The following is a 22,691-nucleotide window of genomic DNA, read 5'->3' as shown; positions in this document are numbered from 1 at the left end:
CTCCCTCTCCTGGCCTGCTGGCTGACAGCCATGGATGGGTGAGGGACTTGCCTGTCCCAAAGGCAGAGAACAAAAAGCCAGAATAGGGGTGGAGAATAGGAGTGAATTGTGGTGCTTGCTGTGACCGGCTCACGGACAACCCTAACTCTCAGGTATTCTGACTTTTTTAACTTTGCAACCTTGAGGTTTCAGTATTGTTTGCATTACTTAGAGCATATGTTGTTGGGGGTGGGGGGGTAGGCTCAGCCTACAGCAGTGAGCAAAGATCCCAGCCAGCATAAGGACTTACTTGAGGAATAAATGAGAGGCAGCCTGTCTTCCGCTGCTGCCCTGTGGTGGGAGGCACCGCTGTTGTCTGGGAGAGCTTCTTTTCCCCTTTTTTATTTGTGGAAGGTGCTTCAGTTCTGTCATCTGGTTTTGTTTGCTCGAGGGTTTGCCGCAGTAGGGTAGTGGAGACCTTTGGAGAACAACAGTGAACTTATGATTACATATGAGAAATCCCAAAACTGCATCATTCTGGATCATTACATCATGCTTCTCGCTCCAGCTGTTGTAGCTGTTGTCATGCATGACTCTGGGAAGTGCCAGATACAAAACTCTGCCTGAGGAGTTCAGCCTGTCCGGCAGGGACTGAAGACGCAACAAAGCTGCAGTAGAGACCTTGTCTGAGCTGGAAGGAAATGCTTCCATTGGGGAGGCTGGCGAATGAGTCCTGACCAGCTACTGTTTTAAAACCCACTAACTGCGTGATGGGAACCCCCTTCATGATGTAGGAGAGGGCATCCCCTCCTGTTGAGCGTGAAGCTGGTGACGGCGGTGATGCTGTGGTGCAGAGGGAGCATTGTGGTCCTTGATCAGATCAGAGACTGCTAAGTGAGCGCTTGGTGACTGCCAGGTTATTTTTGGCATAGCATCTCTGCTTTATAAGGGATGGACCGAGCTGCTAAAACCACATTTTTTTCCCCTACAACCCGTAACTAAGCCCAGGAGAAGCTCAAGCGCCAGTCCAGACTTGCTCTTCAGAGGTGGTGGGCTGTTGTGGAGCTGGAGGCTGATCCTGGCTGTGGTGTAACTGTGGTTTTATCTTTAAACTTTAAGCCTAGACCCTCCAAGTGATGAAACAGTGGCTGTGACCAGGCTTTGTAACTGGCTTTGCTGAATGACTTGTAAGCCACCTGCCCACATCTGGATGGTTATGCATCCTCTGAATGCCTTACGATGTGCAGTTATGTCCTGTGGGACCGACCTGATCTCCACTGAAGCATCTGGGTCGTCCCTGAACCTACAATCTTTTAATGGCAGGAAGCCAAGGAAATACTATATAACCGTTGAAGTAAAATAATGTAAGCGAAGTGAAGCTTTGGTGCACGTAATTGGGTACCTAATTGCTGCGCTTGCCACCTCGGGATTGCAATAGCTCTCCTGCTCTGGAGGCTGAATGGGTCGAGATAAGCAGTTTAATTGTTTCCCCACATCTGTGGCAACCCTGTGAAGAGGTGGTAAGCTGAACGCCTTCAGAGCTCAATGGCCTCTCTGTCACTCCAAGACTGCGTTTTTCCCATGGCACTTGAGCATCTCCCTCCGTACAGCTCTTATACTCTCGCTAAACCGTTTATGTTCTCCTGTGCCACTTGCTAGCAATTGGGTTTTTCTGGGAAGCGTTTCAGATGTCCGGAGATATAACAACAGCCATAGGAATATGACTGGACAAGCACTGAGGAGAGTCCAGTGGGCGCTTGTAATGGGATGCCCTCTTAAACTAATTACTGGGATTTGGTCATCATGTTAGTAATAAAGATCGGGTGAGCGCTGAGGAGAAATCAAAGCAAGTGTGACTTGGGGGGGTGGATTCAGAAAAAAAGGCTTGGAGTGATTAAGGACAAATGTATTTGTCTGCTGTTGCACGTTCTTGGGAACACTTAGGACTGTCATAGGTGGTGGTTGGGCTGGGAAGTGGGGTTGTCCTCTTTCTGCTGCTGGGGTTAGCACAGACTGTGCCTGGGGCTGGGCTCTGCTCCGAGTGCCCTACGGCAGGGAAGGTGGCTCTATGGGGGTAGAGCTCAAAGTAATGAAAATACGGGCATAGAAGCACTGGTCTATCCAAAGGATTACAAGGTCTGAGTATGCCTCACTTGACTAAGAAATGCAGGCATGAAAGGGGAGAGTGGGTTTTGGGTGTCCAAAGTGTATGTGGGGAGAAGGAAGAGATGTTGCTTGGCTCTGAGAGGCTTGAACTGGTACAAAACCTAGCAGAGTGCTGGTTTAATTTTCCTTGTTGCCTCAGAATGGCATTTGACTCTGTTTTCCTGGGGCAAACATTGGAGCTTTGATGACTTCCTTTGCTCCCATTCCTGGGATTCTTGCAGAGGGAGCAGGTAAGTCACCACACGCTCTGCCGTGTTGCTTTGCACCAGGAAGGAAGTCGGAACAGGATTTGTCCCAGCTTCTTATTCCATTTTTTTCCCCTCTTTACAACTTAAATTCATCTTTAAATTTGCTCGCTTGAGTCAGGAGGAGGACGCAGCAGTTGCCATCTTCCATGTCATGCAGCTGTGAGCCCATGCTGCCGTCCCTTTGCAGCCCTCTGGACTGTCACCCAGGAAGCTGTGGGACACAGAGTCAGCATGCTGGAAGGGCAGGCTGCAGCCTTTCCTCTTCTGTGTTCAAAAAAAAAAAAGCAATGGCAGGTCAAAATAGAGGGATGGAGCCTGTGCATCCCCTTTGCTTAGGGCCATTGTTTAGTGGTGGAATGGCTCTGTTAGTTAACGTTTGGACTTGATGGTCTTAAAGGTCTTTTCCAACCTAAACAATTCAATGATTCTATTTGAAATACGCTGTAACCTGGGTTTTTTTTCCCTCAAAAACATGGAGGTCTTGTTTCCAACCTATCTGAGCTGTACAAGAGAGACTTCCTGTGAGGGAGGGAAAAATTACTGGATCTTTCTGCAGTGGCAAAACCTCTGGACCATTTTTGGAGGGCTGATACCAGATGCCGTGCTGGCTGGTTAACTGTTGCAAATGTATTTCACGATGCAGGCTATGTGGCTGTTTATGAGAAGAAAAACATCAGTTTTCCTTGTTTTGTCCTTGCCATCTCTCTGCCTCCCCTTTTTCCTGCACATACTCTGCCTTTACCCAGGTCCCAGTTTTAAATAACGTGTCTGGAGGCTGAGCAGGTCAGTTTGATCATTTTTTTTTTTTTTTTTCAGTTACCCACTGGGCTCTCCCTGCCAGCAGGAGAAGTCAGGAGTCTGCAGAAACTCCTGTTAAGTGTCTTTGCTATATGAAGACTTTCATTTAATTTAAGCAGAAACTTGTCAGAAATGGATTTAAAACTGTGCTGTTTGAAAAGCAATTTTTTTCAGTCCCTGGGACTTTTCTTGTTTGTGGAATTTGGGCACTGGCAATGCGCTTGTGTTGGAATTGCTGCAGGGAGGTCACTTGGAGCAACCCTTGAAACTTTGACGTGCAGTGCTACGCTGCTTGCAGAGAAGGCCACCTTACCCTGCAACAGATTTAGTAAATCATGCTGGCTTTGTGCGTGTCAGGGTAGATTCTCTAGAGGTAAGCCCTTTTTGGCCACATCTTGAACAAAGTGAAGCAGTCTGAATGGTTTTGCATTGAAATAATTCACTTGTCGCCTGATTTCTCAATACTAGATCAGGGAGGGGAGAAAAAGCTGGAGCTTTCTCTGCGTTGGACCTGTGATGAGCAGCTCCAGCCTTCTCCACTCCTGGCTGAAGCCATGAAGGCCATGATCAAAACCAGATGAGGGTTATTTTTTTAAATTATATAGTGCAGGTAAACAAAATAATTTAGCTGCAAGATAATGCACTGAAATTAATGCTGCAGGAATGTGATGCAGACTCTGTTAGTGTCTTGTCTTTTAAGGTGCTTGTCTTTGCTTTTTCATTTAAATCAACCTTCTTGCACTAGAGCAGCTGGGAAGCAGATGGACCTGCAAAGCTGGGCACTATCCTTCTGCCTCGGTAAGCTTGTGCTGTCGGTGATCTGTTGCTTTCGGACTCACTATGTGAACAAAAAGCTGGCCAGCTTGGGCCAGAGGTTATTGTGAAGAGCAGACAGTTTTACTGAAGCAGTCCAGCCCTTTGCTCCCTGGTCTCTAGCAAGAGAAGGCACCTATAAAAATGTGCACCTGCAGGAAGAGGTTATCAGTTTGATAGATTTTGGTGGCTCCTGAATTTCTGCGGGTTTACAGGAATGTGCTGCCCAGCTGGAAGCTGCTGATCTTCAGGGAGTTAATTCCTGCCTCTGTGGCAAGGGAGCAATGCTGCTTCATTTTGCAGTTTTCCCATTTTATGCTTGATGGTTAAAGTTGGAACACTTATATCTCATTCTGCCAAGAAGTGTTTAGAATAGTTTTCATGAGAAACACTGAAAGTTGCAAGTCTGCAGCTGATGCCCTGGCTGCTCTGCGTAAATCGCTGGGTGGTAAATATATTTAAATGAAGACCTATGGCAGTCTTGCTAGCTGAGTAGTAAATCAGGGCGGAGCAGCTTCGTAAAGTTGAATCCTAATGCCTTGGCTTGGAGTTGTAGGGTGGAGTGGTAAAGCTGATGGAACAGCGGGATGTTTCTAAACAGAATGTGCCTGCCCTTAGTTACGCTGCCACAAAGACTATAAATGATGCGTATGTAACTGAAGTGCTGAAAATGGCTTTTTGTTGATGTTGCCTTGTTTCGTGCGTCCACTTAATATCAGTTAACAATACTGGTTGTGCTTTACATCTCTTTGGCAGCAGATCTCCTGCCTGGCAGGTAGGGGAGAGATCCAAAGCCTCGCCTTCTAGTCTTGGGCTTAGTGCTGAAGCCCTGGTGCGGTGACATCAGCCTATAGGAAATTATGGTGCTTAAACACTTTCAAGGGCCTTCCTGAAATATTTCATTATCTGAGGAATTTTGTGGAATACCCAGAAGGTGATTATAAACCCTTGGAATGTGGCTGCCTCTCCATAAAGCAGTTCTGCCAAACAACATTTTGAGGCGACTCTTGAATATTGAAACCTCATCAGATTTTCTTTTTTTTTTTTTTTTCTCACAGCTTTGGATTTGGTTCCTGCAACCCGTGGGCTGTTTGTTCCTCACGCTAGAGGAACCCTCGCCCAGGCTGCCCACCCTCGGCTGCTCTAGCACTTTGCTGCCTGCTTCAGTACCATTAGCAAAGCTGATGCTGAGCTGCAGTGCTGGCGTGTCCTAGGGAAGCCCAAATGTTCTTGGTGCACAGGGCTGTTCTGGTGATGACAAAAGTACCCTGCTCTGTCACTGCTTGGCCAAAACGTAGGCGAGGGTCCTGCTGCAAGCCCTGTGGCCAGGCTCTGGTGTGCTGCTAGAGCTGGAGCCTCGAAAGGCTTTCCTTCAGAACAGGATTTGGGACTTTGATCAGGTTTCCTAAGAAGGAGCTTTGCAGGACTGCCCTGCCCATCAGTCTGTCCTTCGCCCCTCTAATCGCTTCTGGTTGCGAATTTGACAGAAAGAGCTTTATATCTTTTCTTAATTATTCTTTTAAAATAGGCAGCAAGGTTGGTGGGAGAGTTTTGGCTAAAAGGACACACCAAAGCTTACCTCTCTCTTCTGTGTGGCTTTTGTGCTCCGAAAGCCAAACCATGGCAGAAGCTTCAGCGAGATTTCCTGCCTTGCTAGGCATGGAAGTTTATCCCTCAGGGTCTTTCTCTTTTTGTGAAGACTCTTTAGTACTTAGTAAGACAAAACATCCAGTGGAAGCTTCCTCTCTGATTAGGATATTTGTCATTTCTCTTCCGTGTGGATTCTCTGAAGCCTCATAGGGGATTTTGTTCAGCCTTTAATTCAATTAAGAAATCAAGCAAGAGATGCAAATCTTTTTAGCCTCATTGGTTTCAGTGCTCATGACTACATCAGGAGAGAACATCTCCTGCAGAGTAGAACAAGGCAGCTTAGGGAGAAAGTATTTTTCCAGGCTTCAGCTGAGACTTCAGGTGCTGCTGGAGGCTTGTGGATGGTTTTGTCCCTTTGGAGCATGGAGTGGAGGAAAGACTGCGGTCACCTCTTGGTGATGGTGCCTTGGTTTAAAACAGGTTCTGAAGCAGCATCTTTGATAGAAACCTGTTTTCCAGCCAGGTGTCTTCATCAAGGGTTGTTAGCTGGTGTGAATTAGACTTGAAATAGCTGGTGGGTGGCCAGTGATACCAGGGGACAGGACATGCAGTGGTGACTGTCACACTGGCTGCTCTTCCACATGTCCTTCAGTGCTAGCTGGGGATCAACCTGCCCGCTGAGGAATATGAGATTGGGCTCTGATGCCTCATAGTCCTTGCATTTCAAAAGTGACGTCTTGTGTCTTGCTTCCTGCTGGTTTGTGCTTTCTCTTCCTGTCGTTTGGTGCCTCAGCTGTACTTGCTGGCTAGAGCTGCTGAGGGGGTCCTCTAGCTCCCTTGTTAGACTGCCTTTGCCAGGCAAAGCTTATTTTGCTTTTTTAGAAATCATCATTTGTGCCTTTCACAGATGGGAGGGGTTGAGACAATGTGGGCTCTGAGCATACTTGGGGAAAGGCAGAGGACGTCTGGGCTGATCTTAGTATACTCAAGGACCTGTGTTTTGGTACAGAAACCCACGTTAGTTTTAAAACTATATAAAACTCAGCTTTGTCCTTGCAAATTGATGTGTAAACCAGTTGGAGTTGGACCCCTATGTAAATTGTTTCTAGAGAGTCCAGAACCAGAATTCAGTGAACACGAGCTGCTATGGCACAGGAGGGCCAGGGAATTTATTGCAAGAGTCCTGTATCTTCTGCTTCCAATGTTTCTAGCAATTAGTGCCCCTCAAATCCGAGTGTGGTGTCATGGGGACAGGTCTGGTGCCTCGTGTATGATAACCAGTGAGAGCGCCCTTTCATGGTCCAAATTAAAATAGTCTAATTTTTCAGAGTGGTGCTTTGCTCTCGTCTCTGTCGGCTGCCTACCCAGATGCTTCTACCAGCCTGGGTTTCCTCTGTCCCGGGCTTTCCTGCAGGATGGCTTCTGCTAAAATGCTATTTTTTAACGCCACTGTCTTCAATTCAGTATTAACTTCAAGCAAATTCAGCAATTATGAAGCTTTCCTGACAAAAGAGAAATCTAGAGGCAGAAATACCTGTTTTATCTTGGTGCCTTGAGTTCTGGCTTTTACTAAATCTTAGAAACTGATAAAGCATTTGTATGCATGTATATATATGTACATGCCTGTCATGTTTGTCTTCAAAATACACATTTTTATAGCATTTGTATGGAAGGAGCTCTTAGCCCCATTTTTTTGTTTGGTTGGTTCTTTTGTTTAAACTTTTTGCAGTTTAATTTCCTGTGGATTTTAGTACCAGCTTAAGCTTATGTTCCCTTAAACATAGAATTAAACATTAGGATTTTTACACTCTCTCACTCTGTTTCCAGGCAAACCCACAAGTTACAAGCAGAGTTTTGAGGGCTTGCTCTGGCCGGCTACTCACTGGGAAGCCAAGCGAAGCCAAAGCCAGGTTAAACTGCATGCCCTTGGGCAGACCGGCCCTGGCTCTGCCCTGCTACAGCTGTATATTTAGCTTATATGCCCTTTCCAATAACAGCTGGGAGAAGATGCCTGGAGAGGAATGCAAGTCATCGTTTCGCTGAATGCCGTCCCGGGATCCTGCTATCTGTCACGAACTGCTGCTTGAGCCAGAAATGCTGCTTTGGTAACTCTGCCTTCTATAAAATTGTCCCACCCCACCCTCTTTTTTTTTTTTTTTTTTTTAACCTTCGTGCAGTTTTAACATTCACATTCACAATCTCGTTGGGTCCTGGGGGAAACTCATGTGTTGTTTGGGTTTGAGCCTGGTTCAGGTTAGTTTGGCTTCTGGTCCTTTTCTTAGAGGAGAGCGTGGGCGTTTGTTCCCCATCACCTTCATGCCCCAGTGCATCCCACTTTGTTCTTCTCCAGCTTCCTCTGGGCAGGATCCATTTTCTACCGCCAGTGATCCCCATCGCCCTTCTCTGCCAGCCCTCCCTTGAGACGGGGCTCGGTTGGAGGGAGCAAGCAGTGTTTAACGTGTGGGGTGGCACTGGTGAAGCTGTCCTCAGCAATTATTTGGGAGTCCTCTGCTTCTTGGTGGGTGTTTATATCCTAATTTGCTTCCTGCCAGCAGCCTGGAAAATGGCAGTTCTACCTGACTGTGATGTTTGTAATTACAGGGAAAAAATTATCTCCAAGGCCTTCTAAATACTTGAGAAGATAATATCTGAGTTTCCTTTCAACTGAATGCACTTGAAGATACGATCTGAGCTGGCTGTCTGGGAGTAACAAAGTAGGAGGAAGGGATTGATTGTGGTTGCAGAAACTTTGATCGAAGAGTCAGAAGTCTTGCCCAGCCAAAATCTGTGGCTGCTGGTTACTGCCACGGGTCAGGCACAGCGGCCGTTCGAGGCATAGCCCAAGCATGGGACAGGTAGTACATGTGGGCTGCAAGGGGCCACTCAAGCAGGGTCAACAGGCCAGGGGACATCCATACGGTCTTCCAGCAAATGTCAGGTCAGCGGTGCAAGTGCACAGTTGAGATGCTTGTGGGCACCATACTCATTCTCTCCTGCCTCCTCAGGGCTGCAGGAGGCTGGGGAAGGTGCTTGCTTTCAGAAGTCTTATTGCTGCACCTTGCAGGGGAAATGTACTCTGCAGGGAAAGAAAAACGCACTCCATGTCCAGCTGGCAGGAGGGCTCTGGTGTTGCTTGTGCTTTGGCTGTTGCCCTGCAGTGCCCCTTGCACATTGTTGTGCAGGCCTGCCCCCAGATGGGGGTTGCTGGGGCTGCTGCCTCCCCTCCATGGCTCTTGCTGGAGGGAGAGCTACTGGGAGTATGCCCTTGGTACTTACCTTTTCCAGGGCAAGAATTCTTCCCGGGAGCAGAGTTCCCAGCTGAAAAGGGCAGTATGGTGGCCCAGCTTCTGGACAGGCAGATGCAATACAGGGTGGGGGGAAATGGTAATTCTGTATTTTGCATCTTTTCTCTCTATCTCTGTGTTGTCTCTGTGTTTCCTGTGCAGGAGGTGCTGGAGACCACGTACCCTAATGAACATAAAACCTTTGCGGTGTCTTGAGTGGTTCAGCTTCCCCAGGCTGCTCTCTCAGCACTCTGCTGTCTGTCAGTCGGAGCAGAGGTGTCAATTGGTCCCAGGCTGGGGGAGAACCATGAGCAGGTTTTGTTGGCCAGGGAGAGATGTGAGATGCAAATGAGAGGGCTGTGGGAAGGCCCAATCCCTTCTTGGTGGCAAAAAACTGTAGTTTTCAAACAAAAGGTAATGGAAGATAGTAGAAAACTTCCTCTTAGCTACAGGAGAGTTAAACAACTTGGTGCTTACTCTAGCAGAATAAAAACCACTGCGAGCTGTTGATTGCTGTGACCACTTCCGTACAAGCTTCACGAAGCTGCTTGTGGCATGTGTGACTCGAAGCAACAAGTCAGTGACAGTTCGCAGCCGTGTTCCCTGTCAGCAGGAGGGTGTTGCTTATTTCCCTGCCCGGCACGCATTTTTAGCACTGCTGTTTTGGGTTTGTTTGGTTTTGGGGTTTTTTTTCCCCCTTTGATTGTTGTTCAGTGTCAGGGTTTCCCATTACTGACAACCAGATGTGGTGGAGACGAGCAATGCAGAAATGCAAGAAGGGACAAGACTGGAAAAAGCTTTTTTTGTGCATATGTCCTTTGAGCGAGATGTCAGTTCAGTTGGTGACAATACAGGGTGGACATAGCTGCAGAAGACAATGTTGAAATGCAATTTTAGGGTGAAGAACTGAGTACAGCTTGGTTTGTACCTCCCTGGGCTGATGATGGCAAGCTTGTTAACCAGCTGTGTGGGGCAGAGGGTGGAAGGGGGCTCCTGGAGCTCCAGGAGTGCTGACCTGGGGCTCCCCACTAAGGCAACTTTCCCTTGCAGTCCGATCTCTGATGTCAAGCTGCCTCCTACTTTGCTTTTCATGTATATATGGCTGTAGGCAGGCAGCTGTGATTGCAGCATTAAGCCAAACACTTGTGAATGAACTTGTCTTTTAGAGAGACACCCCATTTTGGTGTAAAGCCACCGCCATCCCTGCAGATGCCTGGCTAGCAGCATGTGGGACAGGATGCTGTGGTCTAAGCACAGCTGAGCAGGGAGCTGTGGCTAGTGGGGAATCTTCCTTCCTCCGCCTTGCCTGTTCCCTTGCAGCAGCTGTGTGCTGGTTAGTCTGTGCATGACCAGTGTGTCTCTGTGCAGTTGCCCTCCTCTGCGTCCCTTCCTATAACTCATCCTTGGTGCAGCAGCATCTGGAGCCTAGGTCATCTTCTGCAAACATATGCAGCTGAAGTCACTGAGGTTGGAAATGACCACCAGAGATGTTTGCAGCGTGTTCCTGTAGCTTGTAGGCTGTTGGAGGGGCTGCTGCCTTTGTTTCAGGGTATGTCTGGAGCGGGGCAAGTGTGGAAACTCTTACTGTTTCCTAAATTTCACGCTCCGGAGTGCTCTTTGTGTGTATAACATGTCAAGCTTGCAGACTGGCATGCTCTTAGTCTCAAGAAGACTGTATCTATTAGTTCATAAACTTGGTGGTGGGCTGCTCTGCCCAGACGTGCTGCCTCCAAGCTGTTTCTCCCTCCTGAACGCCTCCCCAGGCTCCTTTAGTGCAGCACAGACGTGCACGGAGCACCAGCCGCCTCTGCCTGGACCGTGCTGCCAGCCTGGCACCGTCGGTGCTTGCTGTCGTCTTTTGGACGGGAGAGCATGTACGGCAGAGTGCCATCTTTGTGTGCCTGGCCAGTGACGCTGGATTTCATCATTCCTCCTGCTTGCTGCCTTGACACGCAGACATGCAGTAGCTGACGGGACTTGCCCAGAGATCCTCCTGTGGAAACACGCATGGGAGATCTTTGCAGAGACAATAGCCCTGGAAAAGTTCTGGAAAAGTTGCAGTGGCCCTTTTTAGCTGAGTGAGTTTGCTTCCTTATAGAGAAAGGCCACTTGTTAATGCTTTCTTTAATGAGGATATTGGTAAATAAGCAGTCAGGTAAGTGGGATTCCTCCTAATTCTCCTTAAATACCTTCTTATCTGGAGTAGAGAATTGCACGGCATTTACCTGAGCTTTCTGCATGCTAGGCTCAGTGGCATTAATATGCTGGCAGTGATTTAATTACCGCAGCCCAGTGATGTGATTGTGTGCTTGAGCAATTGGATTAGACGCAGCTGGACAGAGACTTCACTTTTGCTGGTTCTTGCTGAAGTGGTGCTGTAATCGGCCACAGAGGAACAGTGATTTCTAGGGCAGCCACGCTCCTGCTGCCTGGACTCTTCCCCTCGCCCCATGCTTCTGATTCTGCTGTGGGCAGCAGGAAAGGTCTCTGGGAAGATGTGTGGCTGGGAGTAGCTACTTTGTCCTGCTGTCAGCCCTTGCTTTCAGTCCTTCCTCCCATCTTCTGTCTGCACTATCCTGTGTTCCTGAATAATGAAGGTAGAGCATGTCTTTAACATGTCAGCGGGCCTTGTAGCTACATGGAGAAGGAGCGAGCTCCAGCACTGTCTTGACAAGTCAGCATCGTATCAAGTGCAGCATCATATCAACCTAACTCCACCAAGCAGGCCCAGTTCTGTGTCTCTGAGATGGGGGTTTGGCACTGGAGATCAGGCATCAACATTGGTGCGTGCACCGAGCACTGGGACTGAAGCAGATGTTGATAGTGACTTTGATGTTTCATCCAACACTCTGGAGGCTCAAAGTTGAGACCAAAAGAGCTCTCACAGAAGCAGGAGGATAAAGAGAAAGTCAGTTCTTTCAGAAGATCAGACGGGACGAAACATCCTGAAATTCAGGACTAACCTGAACCTTTGTGTGTGTTCTGCGAAACTGGGCAGTACAGATCCTGCCTGGAAGAAGGAGCATTGTGCCATGTAGAGAAGCTGGGGTGGTCTAGCCTTCCCTTGTAACTTGAAAGTGCTGTCTTAGTCAGTCAGCCCTATGGCCTGATGCTTACCAGAGATCAGCAGAAGACCATCTGCAGAATGCCATCTGTATTTGGGGTTTGGTCATGTTTTGAGCTTGTGGGAAACCGTGTGAAGTGTTGAGATTTTTGCTCCCAGAGAGCTTCAGGTCCTCGCCACTCGCTGGTCATGGACAGTGATCCAGAATGCTGACATTTTTCTGCATACATCTGGGATGATGTCTTGAACAAACAAGTCTGGGTTTTGCCCATGGTAGTACCAAGTGACGGGGTGTGGGCTTTTGAACTTGACAGAGGGACCATGCTGCAGGTGAGGTTTTCTCTGTTCTGCAGCAAGACCTGCAGTGCTGGCAGCCAGCGGATCAGCTGAGCAGAACTACTGGCTTTTAGGTGGAGGGCCTCCTATCCCAAGAAGTGTTCTGCCTTGAAGCAATAGTCCACGTGGACCACTGCGGGGCAAAATGCCTTGTTCCAGCTATCTGTAGAGCTGTACTTTTCCTCCTTAGCACACAGTGGTAAGAGCCTGGCAGTGTTTCAGCTTTGTCAATTGTTTGGTGAGGTAGAGCTATGTTAAAGAGATTTTTTTGGTGGTGCAAGTTTGTTCTCAGCTCTTCTGGTTTGTTTTATCAGCTTCTGAACTCCTCCTATACCTCCTGTGTGCTCCGCTTCTGTATGTCGAGACTGTTCTGTAGTTCCCCTAAAATGAAATTCTGAATTTGTGCGACCTGCAAGTGCCACGTGAGATCTTAATGGCCAGTGCGTGACTTGCCTGGCTGAGGGGCACGTATCAGACAGGCAGCGTTTGTCACCTGCTCTAATAATAATTTCTGAAATTGGTGATGACTTAATCTTCCTCTCCTGCTGACCACAGATATCAAGAACCAGCTCCTTTCTGCCCAAATACTCCTCTCCATCCAACAAAAATGCCTGAGCCCAGGTCACTTCATTTGGCTGAGCAACACAGAGCTGCACCATGTTTGTGCATGAGCTCTGCTGCAGCTGTGACAGGCCAGGGCCAGAGGCTGACCTGAAGATGTGGTGCCGAACCTCTCCAGGTGTCTTTACAGCTCTGTGTGGTTGTAGGCTGAGTGTCTGGTTGTCTGGGGTGTTCCTCCTCTGCTCGGGTGTGGAGGCTCAGCGCAGCTGCAAGAGTCAGCCATATTTCCATGCTGATAGCGTCTTGGCCCCACAGCAGCCACAGGGCTGCCGGGTGCTGCTGCATTCTTCCCCCAGCTCCCAGCAAGTCTAATCCTGCCTGTACTTGATGTGTGGGTTGCTTTCCAGGCCCTTGCACAACAGGACTTTCCAACCAGCAGGCTTCAGGAGAAACAGCTCATGGACAAGGTGCCATCACTGTGGTGTCCGCACCCCGGGCTCCACAGACGCTGAAGGTAGTGGTTCCTCTTTCTGCTTATTTAAGGCACTGTGCAGGGATGAGAGCCCCCTGATTTCCTGCTGTGATGACCAGTGGCCTCCTCAGGACCTTTTGCAGAAGGCTGCTCCATCTCTGTAGCTCATTTGCGGCCTGTTTGGCATTCTCCACCTTACGTCTACCATGGTAGAAGTCTACTCACTGAGGTGACTCTGGATTCATCCACAAGCAATTAGTATGTGTCAGACTTGCCTGACCATGCAGGGAGCTGGTAGGAGAGATGCACCCTGTGGGAAGTGTGACTTGTCCTTACCCGCCCAGCCACTTCATCTTTTGTAATGATAACCTCTGGAGAAGCAGCTCGCGCATCTTGCTCCAGGCGAAGACCACCATGTGCTCAGTTGCCTTTGGGAACCGCCCAAACTTGGCTTCCCTGTTGTTCCGTCTGGTGTATTCCTGTCCCAGTCGGTTCAGGCAGTTGGAAGGACTACGGCAGTGGGAGAATGGGCTTTCTTCTGGTGCTGGCATCTCACACCAGCTGTCCTCCTATCTGTCTTGTGGTTTCCAGTGATGCTGTTCTGCCTCTGCTTTTTCTTTTGCCTTTCACTTCAGACAGGCTCTCTGCGACTGACAGTGGTCACATCAGGTATTCACCTCCTGGATGCTGTAGCCAGAGGCTATTGCATTTGGCTTGTGACTTCTGCTACCCACAGCCCTTTTTGCTACCTGTGGCTGCACTCGCTGGACCCGTTACCTTGGGATGGGAGATGTCGGCCCCTCTGCCCGAGTGGTTTGTTGTAAAAAGGCCCATCAAGGGGTGAGGGTGTGCTAGCCCTTGCACGCTGCCTCTCGGCTTCTCTAGAGTGCAGGTTTGAGAGTGAGCAACCATATCTCATATCTCCTGTTATTCCTAGAGTCTGCTGGGGTAACCTTTGGTCTTGGTGGCCTGTGTAGACAGGCCCTCTGCCTGCTTCTGCCAGCCTGTGGTGGGCAATATGTGCTTGCCTGGCCGCAGCGCAGCAGGTCGGCTGGTCCTGCTGCCCCCGGAGCTCTGCAAGGGCAAGATGCAGTGGGATTTCCCTTCCCACCCAGTCTGGCTCCAGGGTCTCTTAGGACGACCTGATGTGCATCACACAATGCAGCCGGAACAGGCTAAAATACATGGGAGCTGTGCTCAGAGGACTGGGAGCCGGTGGTTAGAAGTTGGGCTGGGTGTGCTCTGGGAATTTGGATCTGCTTCTCAGCCTGGAAAAAAGGAGTTGGTTCAAGATGTGCAAGTGCCTGGCCCAAGGGGACTGTGGTCCCAGGGGGCTGAGCAACACCCACTTGGTCCGTGTGTCTGTTCTCCGATCCTGCATAGCTCACTGCCCCACTCGTTACTGCAGATGAGTTAAAGGGCTGCAATCGCTGCAAACCAGGATGCTGGAGTAGGCAGTACGGCTTCCCCCGGGGCCTCCAGTGGCTCTGTCCTCTTTCGTGAACCCCCTTGCTCTCCTGCAAATGGGCTGGGCAGAGGAATGTGGCAGGGGAGTCTTACAGTCCCGGACTCCTGTTTGCTGGGGCTGAACGCAGTCTGGAGGGAGAAGCAGCTGGGGAAGTGAAGGAAATAATGCACCAAAGGAACAGAGGAGAGCAAGGAGAGCTGTGATCCAGGGGACCAGAGGGAGGGTGGGGACGGGGGGGAAGCAAGCAGAAGAAAACGGAGGGGGAGCTGGAGATGTTTCTCGGCAGCGTGCGGGGATGGGTGAGCTGTGATGGGAGGGAACTGGATGGTGGGTAGCAGTGTAGGACGCAGTGTGCACATAGCTTACTCCAGTCTGATTTTGAGGTGCATAGTGCTGGCCCCCAAATCAAGTCTAAGTGCATTAATACTGAAAGCTGGAACTGAGAGGAGACCTGGCTTGAAAGCCAGGCTCATGGGTCAGAGAAACAGAAGCATCTATCGTGCATCAAGCTGTCAGGATGGGAATCCTTGGAGTACCAAAGGTTTCTTGGGACCTTTATACTGCATAACTGGCATTTAAATCCACTGATGCCCCAGCCTGACTTCAGCTTGCCTTTGAAAGGTCACCTATTACCGCTGTGCTCTGCCTCGGCTTCTGTTGTATCTGCCTCATCCCCCTACCTATGGCTATCTCAGGATGCTGTGGCTCAAGAGCAGCAAAACATGGTTGTGTACATGGAAAAGCAGGACGATCTTGTTTCTCTAGAGATGCCATGCACCAGAAGAGGAGCTGACAAGCTCTTGCTCTCTATAATGGTCATGGTAACTCTTGCAGTACAATCAAAAAGCTGAAATGAAAAGGGTAGTGTGGCAGGTAGCCCTCTGTCTATTGCCAAGAGGTCTGTGTGTTAGCCAGCTGGCTTGGATATTGTAATTAATGTGCTCATTGGGTTTCCTTTGTTTAATCAGGTTCCCAGGACTCCTAGGATGAGGCTACTGTGAAGGACTGGCACATCCCCTGCCTACACTGCGGTGCCTGCAGATTCCCTGTGGTCCCCTTTCCTGCCGGAGCACTATCGCTGAGGCCACTGGGCAGAATGACTGTTGGATGCCTTCTGCAGGCCCCTTTCCTGGGGAGGACTTGGCTCCCCATGCTGCTCCTGGCGGCCTCTGCTCACTGCCACTGGCCCAGCGAGCCAGCAGAAGTGGTTCAGGACTGGGAAAACCAGCTGGAGGCCTCCATGCACTCTGTGCTCTCGGACCTTCGGGAGACTGTGCCGGCCGTGGTGGGCATACCAGACAGCTCTGCTGTGGTGGGACGCTTCTTCAGAGTCTCCATCCCCACGGATTTACTTGCTTCTAATGGAGAAATTGTCCAGGTGAGAAATGCCATTCCTGAGGCTCGTTTTCAGTTATATTCTTGCAGGAGTCGAGATAGTCACCCCACTAAGAGGCTGGGTCATGAAGGTGCTGTGGAGCAGTCTTAAGGTTTTGTAGGAGTACAGGAGAAGGATTTTAAAAAAAAAAAAAAAATTTCAAGTCCTTACCTCATTGCAAAGTTGTTCTGTGATGAAGGGAGGAGACTTCTCTCCTCAGGGGTTGACTGATTGGGTTTGTTGGCTGTATTTAAACTGAGATTCTTGGCCCCTGGAATGATGGGCACATTCATAAGGAGATGTTGCCTCGGGATCTGGGGAGCCATGAATTCCCTGGGGCTGCATCTGCGCTGACGCTCGGAGTTTGTTTCACTGTGGTTACAAAACATTGCTAGACAAATAGAACTTGTTCTGCCAGCGGGGCTCCGGGCTGCCTTTGACACAGTCTCTCCTGACCTCGTCCCCAAGTCCTCTTGGGAAAGATGGGAGCCTTTCTCTTTTTCCAACTTACCCTCGTGCTGCTGGCACTGCAGACACCTGAAATCTGAGTTTTGGAATCTGTCCTGAGGGCAAGAAAGTGTCAGAACAGCCCAGAGGAGGGTAGGCACACTGCCAAATGCACGCTTGCTCATCTTTAGTCCTTTCCTGGGAGGGTGCTAAGAAGTTGTCTTCTCTGCATCTGCTTGCTTGGATCATGTGGAGTTCAGAAAATTCTGTTCTTAAACAGAATTAACTTCCAATCTCGGGAATTTTTTTCAAAGAGCAAAATTGAAAAATAGTTTTAAAATGGATTTTTAGAAAACATTATAAAAAGCCAACCTTCTGGTGCATCTCAGATCAGAGGGAGATGGAGAGCAAGTCAGGAGAAAGTCTGACATCTCAGCTTCTCTCTCCTTGAAGGCAGGTTTGTTTAAGCTCTGTGTACTGTCACGCAATTATCTCAATCCAAATACGTGATCTCGCTGGCTCCAGCGAGGGTGCCGGGACCATGATGTGCCAGTGGTAGGCAGAAAATCCAAAGAATGCATCTGTTATCGACAGACGGTCAGACGGGGAGGAAGGAGGTGGTGGGTGAGCCCCTGGCTAGAGGAGCTGGAGAAGGGGACGAGCTGTGACATTTAATTGCCTCTGTGGCTGAGGACAGGAGGCGGTGGTGCCTGCTGTGCTTTAACCCTGCCTGTTTTCTGGGTGTGGGGCACCTGGGCTTGCAAGACTCCAGATTGGGTGCGGTGAGCCCAGGATCTTGTGTTACAAAAACGGTAACTTTGGTTTGGGATTTAGCATCGGAATGGCTTGTTCTGGTGTTGCCTAAGGGCTACTTTGATGGCAAGAGTAATTTTCAGCGCTTGTATAAAACTGCAGCTTCCTCCTGTTCCTGGCATAGAAGTCCTCTGCGATAGCTCCAGTAGGTACAGGAGAACGCTCTGATCGATTATTTCAGCCCTACCTGATAGCTTTGAACAATACCTCTGCTGCTCTGATGCTGAGCCATGCTTGCTCCCACTAGCAGATGCCTGAAGAGATGCAAACGGACTGGGCTGGAGCAAGACCCTACAGCTGCTAGTTGTCCGTAGTTAAGCAAATGCTGGGAGCGATTTTCATGCTCATCAGTGAGCTTGCCCAAGTGCATGTTGCATCTGTTCACCTTGAAATTGATTTTAGATGTGCAGCAGGCTCTAGGACACTGTTAGCAGACTTGCTTAGCCGGTGTATCTGGAAGGTCTCTGCCTTGCAGAGAATGCGTCTTGGCTGCTGAGCACAGCTGACCTTTGCTATGGGGATTTGATTCCTGGCTAGTGAGAACTGCGTAGGCAATTTTGGGTGCTGGGGTGCATTTTTGTTTTACTGGAAAGTTCCAGGGCACGTTGCTCTGGTCTCTTTCTCAGGCCACCTTGCATTTCTCAGCCAGAGCAGTAAAAGTGTAATGCTTCTGGATCTTGAGAACTGGTGTACTTAAACCCTGGTAAGAAAGAATAAGGGCTGTGCACTTTGAGATGAAGCAGTGGGTCAGAGTTTACAACGAGATGTGGTTGCCTATACTCAGTCCCCTTCAATTTCTAAGAAATTGGCTATAATTTCTTTTTTTTTTTAAAAAAACGTGGACAGTTGATGTCCCCAAGCTCCCAGGAACTTCCCATCTGGAGCCTGAAGAAGGTGGAATTGCTTCATTTCTAGGTAATTCCTGTTGATTATTTCTAGGCTTGCTTTGTATTGTGGCGGGGATTGCCTTGAAGCTGCTTCTCAGATCCTCTCCCTGATTGTTAGCAGATTCCAGCTGGCTCTAGACAAAATACTTTTCTCTGCAAACTGGGTTGTGGGATGGAAGCAATGCGAGGCATCTGCAGTGTGGTGGAGGAGTGCCTCGCAGGCATGCTCTCCTGCACAGATATGGGGGCTCTGTGTGTAATCAGGTATGTGCTCCGGGGAGCCGTTGCCAATAATGTTTCCCTGCCACCCTCAAGCTGCTCGAGAACAGGTGAGATTTTACGGTTAAGTACAAAAGCAAGTTTATTCTAATGCGCTCAGGATGGACACAAAGATGAACATGGAGGAAAGTAGTAAATAAAACCCTACTTTGTGTCTTAATTTCAGTCTTTTCTGTGTTGCTCAGAGCTAGCTGCCAACAAGGCTTTGTGGCTGTTGTAATTCATGGCTGGCAACGAGAAACCCCCTTTGCCTGTGCTGTGTCTTGCCAAGCAGGTGCCTTGGTTGGGCATTAACGTGTCCTCTGAAGGGCAGCTGCAGCTTGGAAGTATTTCAGCTGTTGAATTTGGTGGTGGTTTGGTCCAGATGCTGTCCTGTAGCTTCCTCACTACAGCAAGGCTTCTCGCTGCCAGATTGCTCACTTGGTGTCTGAAGGTGTCTTGGAAATGGAAACTTCACTGCGCCTTCCTGAAAGGGTTAACAGTGGCTTGGCACCTTGCAGGCCTTCCTGCCACATTTGACATCAAAACCTTGGCACTTTTACAAGAGTTCAGTTAAAACTTCAGATCTCCACATATCGTACAAACCCCTTGTTTTGCAGACAGGTAGTGCAAAGGTGTGCAGGTTCCCACTGGCTGGAAGCAGGATGACTGGGGGCGTTGGTGCTGGTACCCTTGCCATGATCAGTCGTCGCTGGCTCATGTCTCCTTACCCCATTTCCACCGAAGACTGCGTGGAGTCTGACCCATTACATCTCAGCTGCATCCTGTTGTTGAAGAACAGATCATGCTTGGACCAAAGACCAGGTGGATTTCCTGTTCCTGCCACTTCCATGTGAAGCTGCTCCAGAATCTGGCTGCTCTGATTAAAAATGCAGCTTCTAGCCTAAATTTAGAGATGGCTAGAAATATTTATATGTGCTGCCCTTTACCTTAAATCAATTCTACCTTCATAATATTTAGTTCCTTTATGTATTTATTAGTGACAGGTGTATTTCCCCTGTCTTCATTTTATTTGATTAAGCAAGCCAGCCTCTTTAGTTTTTTCCATAAAATAAGCTTTCTGTTCTCCTCATCTTTGCAGCTGTCCTCTGCACCTCTTCCAGCTTGAGTTTATTTTTCTTATGTTTGCATGACCACAGCTACACAAACAAAATGCACAAAATTTTAAGCAGAGCCTTGTATAAGGGCATCAAACTGTCCTTTTCTATAAATAACCTTGTTTGAGGTATCCTACAATTGCTTGTTTTTCCACGACAGCCGTACTTTGGCTCAGATGTCTTGCCATCAGCTGAAATATCCAGGTCTGGAGTTTTTTTTCTGCTTCCAGTTGTCGAGGTCCCAAAGGGGATATTAGGGGAGGCATGGGCTTGTTGATTTTGGTGCTGATCTTGATCTCTCTGAGGTCTGCTAGTCTCATTTCTAAGGCTCTCCCATTTTTCTTGTGTGGAAACCTAAGCCTCCCACATCCACACAACTAATCAAGGTGAGGACAGTGGCACTAACACCGATAGCAACTCTGCCAGCGTTTGGGATGGTGACTGTCTCAGTAAGCATGGCTCTCTCTCCTCATCCCACTGGCAATGATACCCTGCCACAAAGTGAGAAAGCTGACACTGGCCTTGGCCTGTGAAAGAAAAAAAAAAAAACCCACACAGAAGAGTGCATTTATGTGGTGATTACCTCCACCCTGCATGCAGGTTGCTGAGCTGACTTGGGTGCAGAAACTGCTGCAGAAAGCATCTGGCATCGAAGTCTGCGAGAAGAGCTTTCTGGCTAGAGGCAGCAATGGTGTTTCTCTAGGCTGGGTGGGGTGAACAGGAGGCATCTGGGCTGCAGAAACCTCTCCAGAAACACCAGGCACTGCAGTTAAATATCAGAGCATTAAATACAGTCGCTAACTGGCATTGCCATGGCCATTACCAGCTCCTTTCCCTTGGGATGCAGGGATCAATCCAATTCCCTCCAATACCATTGTACCCACAAGTTATTTGAGCACTTGCACACTTGCACAATATCCTAAATGCATACACCCAAAGTATAAAAAGACATGCAATTTAATGGCTTTTGTTTAAAGGTGGGTCTATAAAGTCTGCTGGAGGGAGAGAAACTCCTGGTGTGCGCTGCTTCCCAGGGCACATCCCTGCACTAGCAGGTGATTTGCTGTGTCTTCGACCTGCCTTTGTCCTGGGAGTGTTGGGTATGAGATGGGTCCCATAGAGCAGACCTGCTGCTCAGGTTCGTTAGCCAGTGCTAAGGAGAAGTTCTCAGGTGAGCACAGCAAAGTGTTACCATTCTGTGTCTTGGCTCCTGATTTTTTTTAATTTTTTTTCTCTTTTTGAAGTGCATGGTCTCAACAGGGCTTGTCGGGAAGATAGATAAAAAACATAGCAGGGGCCCCAAGAAGCTGTTGCTGTATACAAACATAGCTGGTAGCAAAGCGATTAGAACAGCTGAATTAACTTGTGTAGCTGATTTACATGGTGCTGCTCTGCAGCAGGTTTGTGAGGTTATCGAAGTGCTGGATATTAATCTGGGCAAAAAGGAGTCTTGTTCTCCAAGCAGGAGCCTGATTTTCCAATGGTTGTTCTATTTGCTGTCTGTTGGAAGTGGCTTTTATTGAAGAGCTTTACTTTCATCAGACTTCAGGGACCTTGTTTTAGAAAGAGGATCCACAGAGGCTGGGTTGCAGGAGTCCTGACACCGAGTACCTGCTGCTGAGGCTGCACCATGTGCCTCAGCCCTGCCTTGACCCCCAGGCAAAGGGCTGGATGTCAGCAACCAGCCTGCAGTGCCAGGACACGCTCCGTTTCAGGGAAGAGAAACACAAAATACTGGTGTGGTTTTGTTGTTTCTTTTTTTTTATCACAATGATCCTTATTTCAAAGAGCTTTTAACTGAACGTGAACTTTATTAAAGTGGTGTTGCTCAAAGGAGGAAGACAAGCTAAGAGTGCTCCCGAGGGGCTGTGTCACCAAGTTGGGTATCTTAAAAGGCTCTCTGTGTCACAGCACGTGAGCTTTGTCTCCTTCCCAGGGTCCCTGGTTTTCCTGGAATTTGACTAACCAGAAGGTGTAGCAACAGTGGCTATTTACAGGGGAGCGCGCTGGGATAAACGGCAGTGTCTGGAACAGGTCCAGGCAAAGGACGACTTCGGCAGGGCTTTGCTTAGCTGCCATGCTGCGATCTTGGCGATAAAATGAGCTGATAAGATTTCTGCTGGGGGGGGCCGAGGGGGCTGCTTATCTCTTCCTGCAGTTGAGACCAAGTTGGGGAATTTGGCATTTTCAGTCCATGCTTAGCAACAAGCTCTGAATTTGGAGGAGTGGAAAATGTGACTCAATCTAATTATAAACTAGCTTTTCAGGCGGGCTGGGAAGTTCCTTGTTTTGTCCTGCTCTTACGGGTTGTTGCCCTGAGCATCCGGGGAGACTGAGGAATGCAATGGTAAGGAGAATCCTGCGAAGGAGCTGACTTGAGATTGCTGGATCTGTCTCGCCTTTCCTTGCCGCGCTCTTGAATGCCAGCTTTCCAGCAATCTGCTGATGGCAGGAATAAATTTCTGAGGCTGGTTAGCTGCATGGCAGCAGCACTAAACCCCCAGCACTTGGCATTTCTGCTGTGTGGTATTTTTGCTTCCCTTTGGCCTTTCACTTATAAAAAGTCACGCTGAAAGAAGAGCCCGACTGAACTTTTTTTTTTTAAGCTGTTTGAGGTTTTTCCTGCCCCATGCTCGCCCCCCGAACAAGGAAGAAAGCGGGGTGTGGGCAGCCCGTGCTGACCCCAGCCCTGGCGCAGGCGGGTTGTGCCTTCCCACTCCAACAATAAGGCTAAACAAATCCTTCCAAGCTGCTTGCATGGACCAGTGAAAGGAGGATTTCTTGGGACACTCAATGTTTTGTAGTGACCTCCCAGTGAAACAGCTGTTGTGTTCCCTTGCCCAGGCAGAGTGGGACGCTGAATAGTGCCCTTATAGCAAACACAGAGGTGCATCTGGAAAAGAAGCCATCATGGTAGGAGTATGCGAGGATGGCATGAGCTGGGCGTAGCTGCTCTGCCTGCACTGTTGTGAAGCCATTTTACCGATCATAAAGAAGTTGGCGAGACAAGCACC

At 48.9% G+C, this 22,691-nt stretch overlaps 1 protein-coding gene across 2 annotated transcripts in view; it reads left to right on the top strand.

Annotated features, from left to right (window-relative positions):
• DAG1 (dystroglycan 1) overlaps positions 1-22,691 on the top strand; it is a 54,602-nt gene that overhangs the window by 20,941 nt on the left and 10,970 nt on the right. For both annotated transcript variants that reach the window (XM_035901508.1, XM_035901502.1), the window contains exon 3: positions 15,748-16,157. In XM_035901508.1, the coding sequence (XP_035757401.1) occupies positions 15,876-16,157 (282 nt within the window). In that variant the 5' untranslated portion in view covers positions 15,748-15,875. The remainder of the gene's footprint in view (positions 1-15,747; positions 16,158-22,691) is intronic.

This window comes from Egretta garzetta, unplaced genomic scaffold (genome assembly GCF_000687185.1).
Source record: "Egretta garzetta isolate BGI_Z169 unplaced genomic scaffold, ASM68718v1 scaffold861, whole genome shotgun sequence".
Classification (NCBI taxonomy): domain Eukaryota; kingdom Metazoa; phylum Chordata; class Aves; order Pelecaniformes; family Ardeidae; genus Egretta; species Egretta garzetta.
The sequence above is the reverse complement of the archived record's forward strand: the minus strand, read 5'-3'. Positions and strand labels throughout refer to the sequence as shown.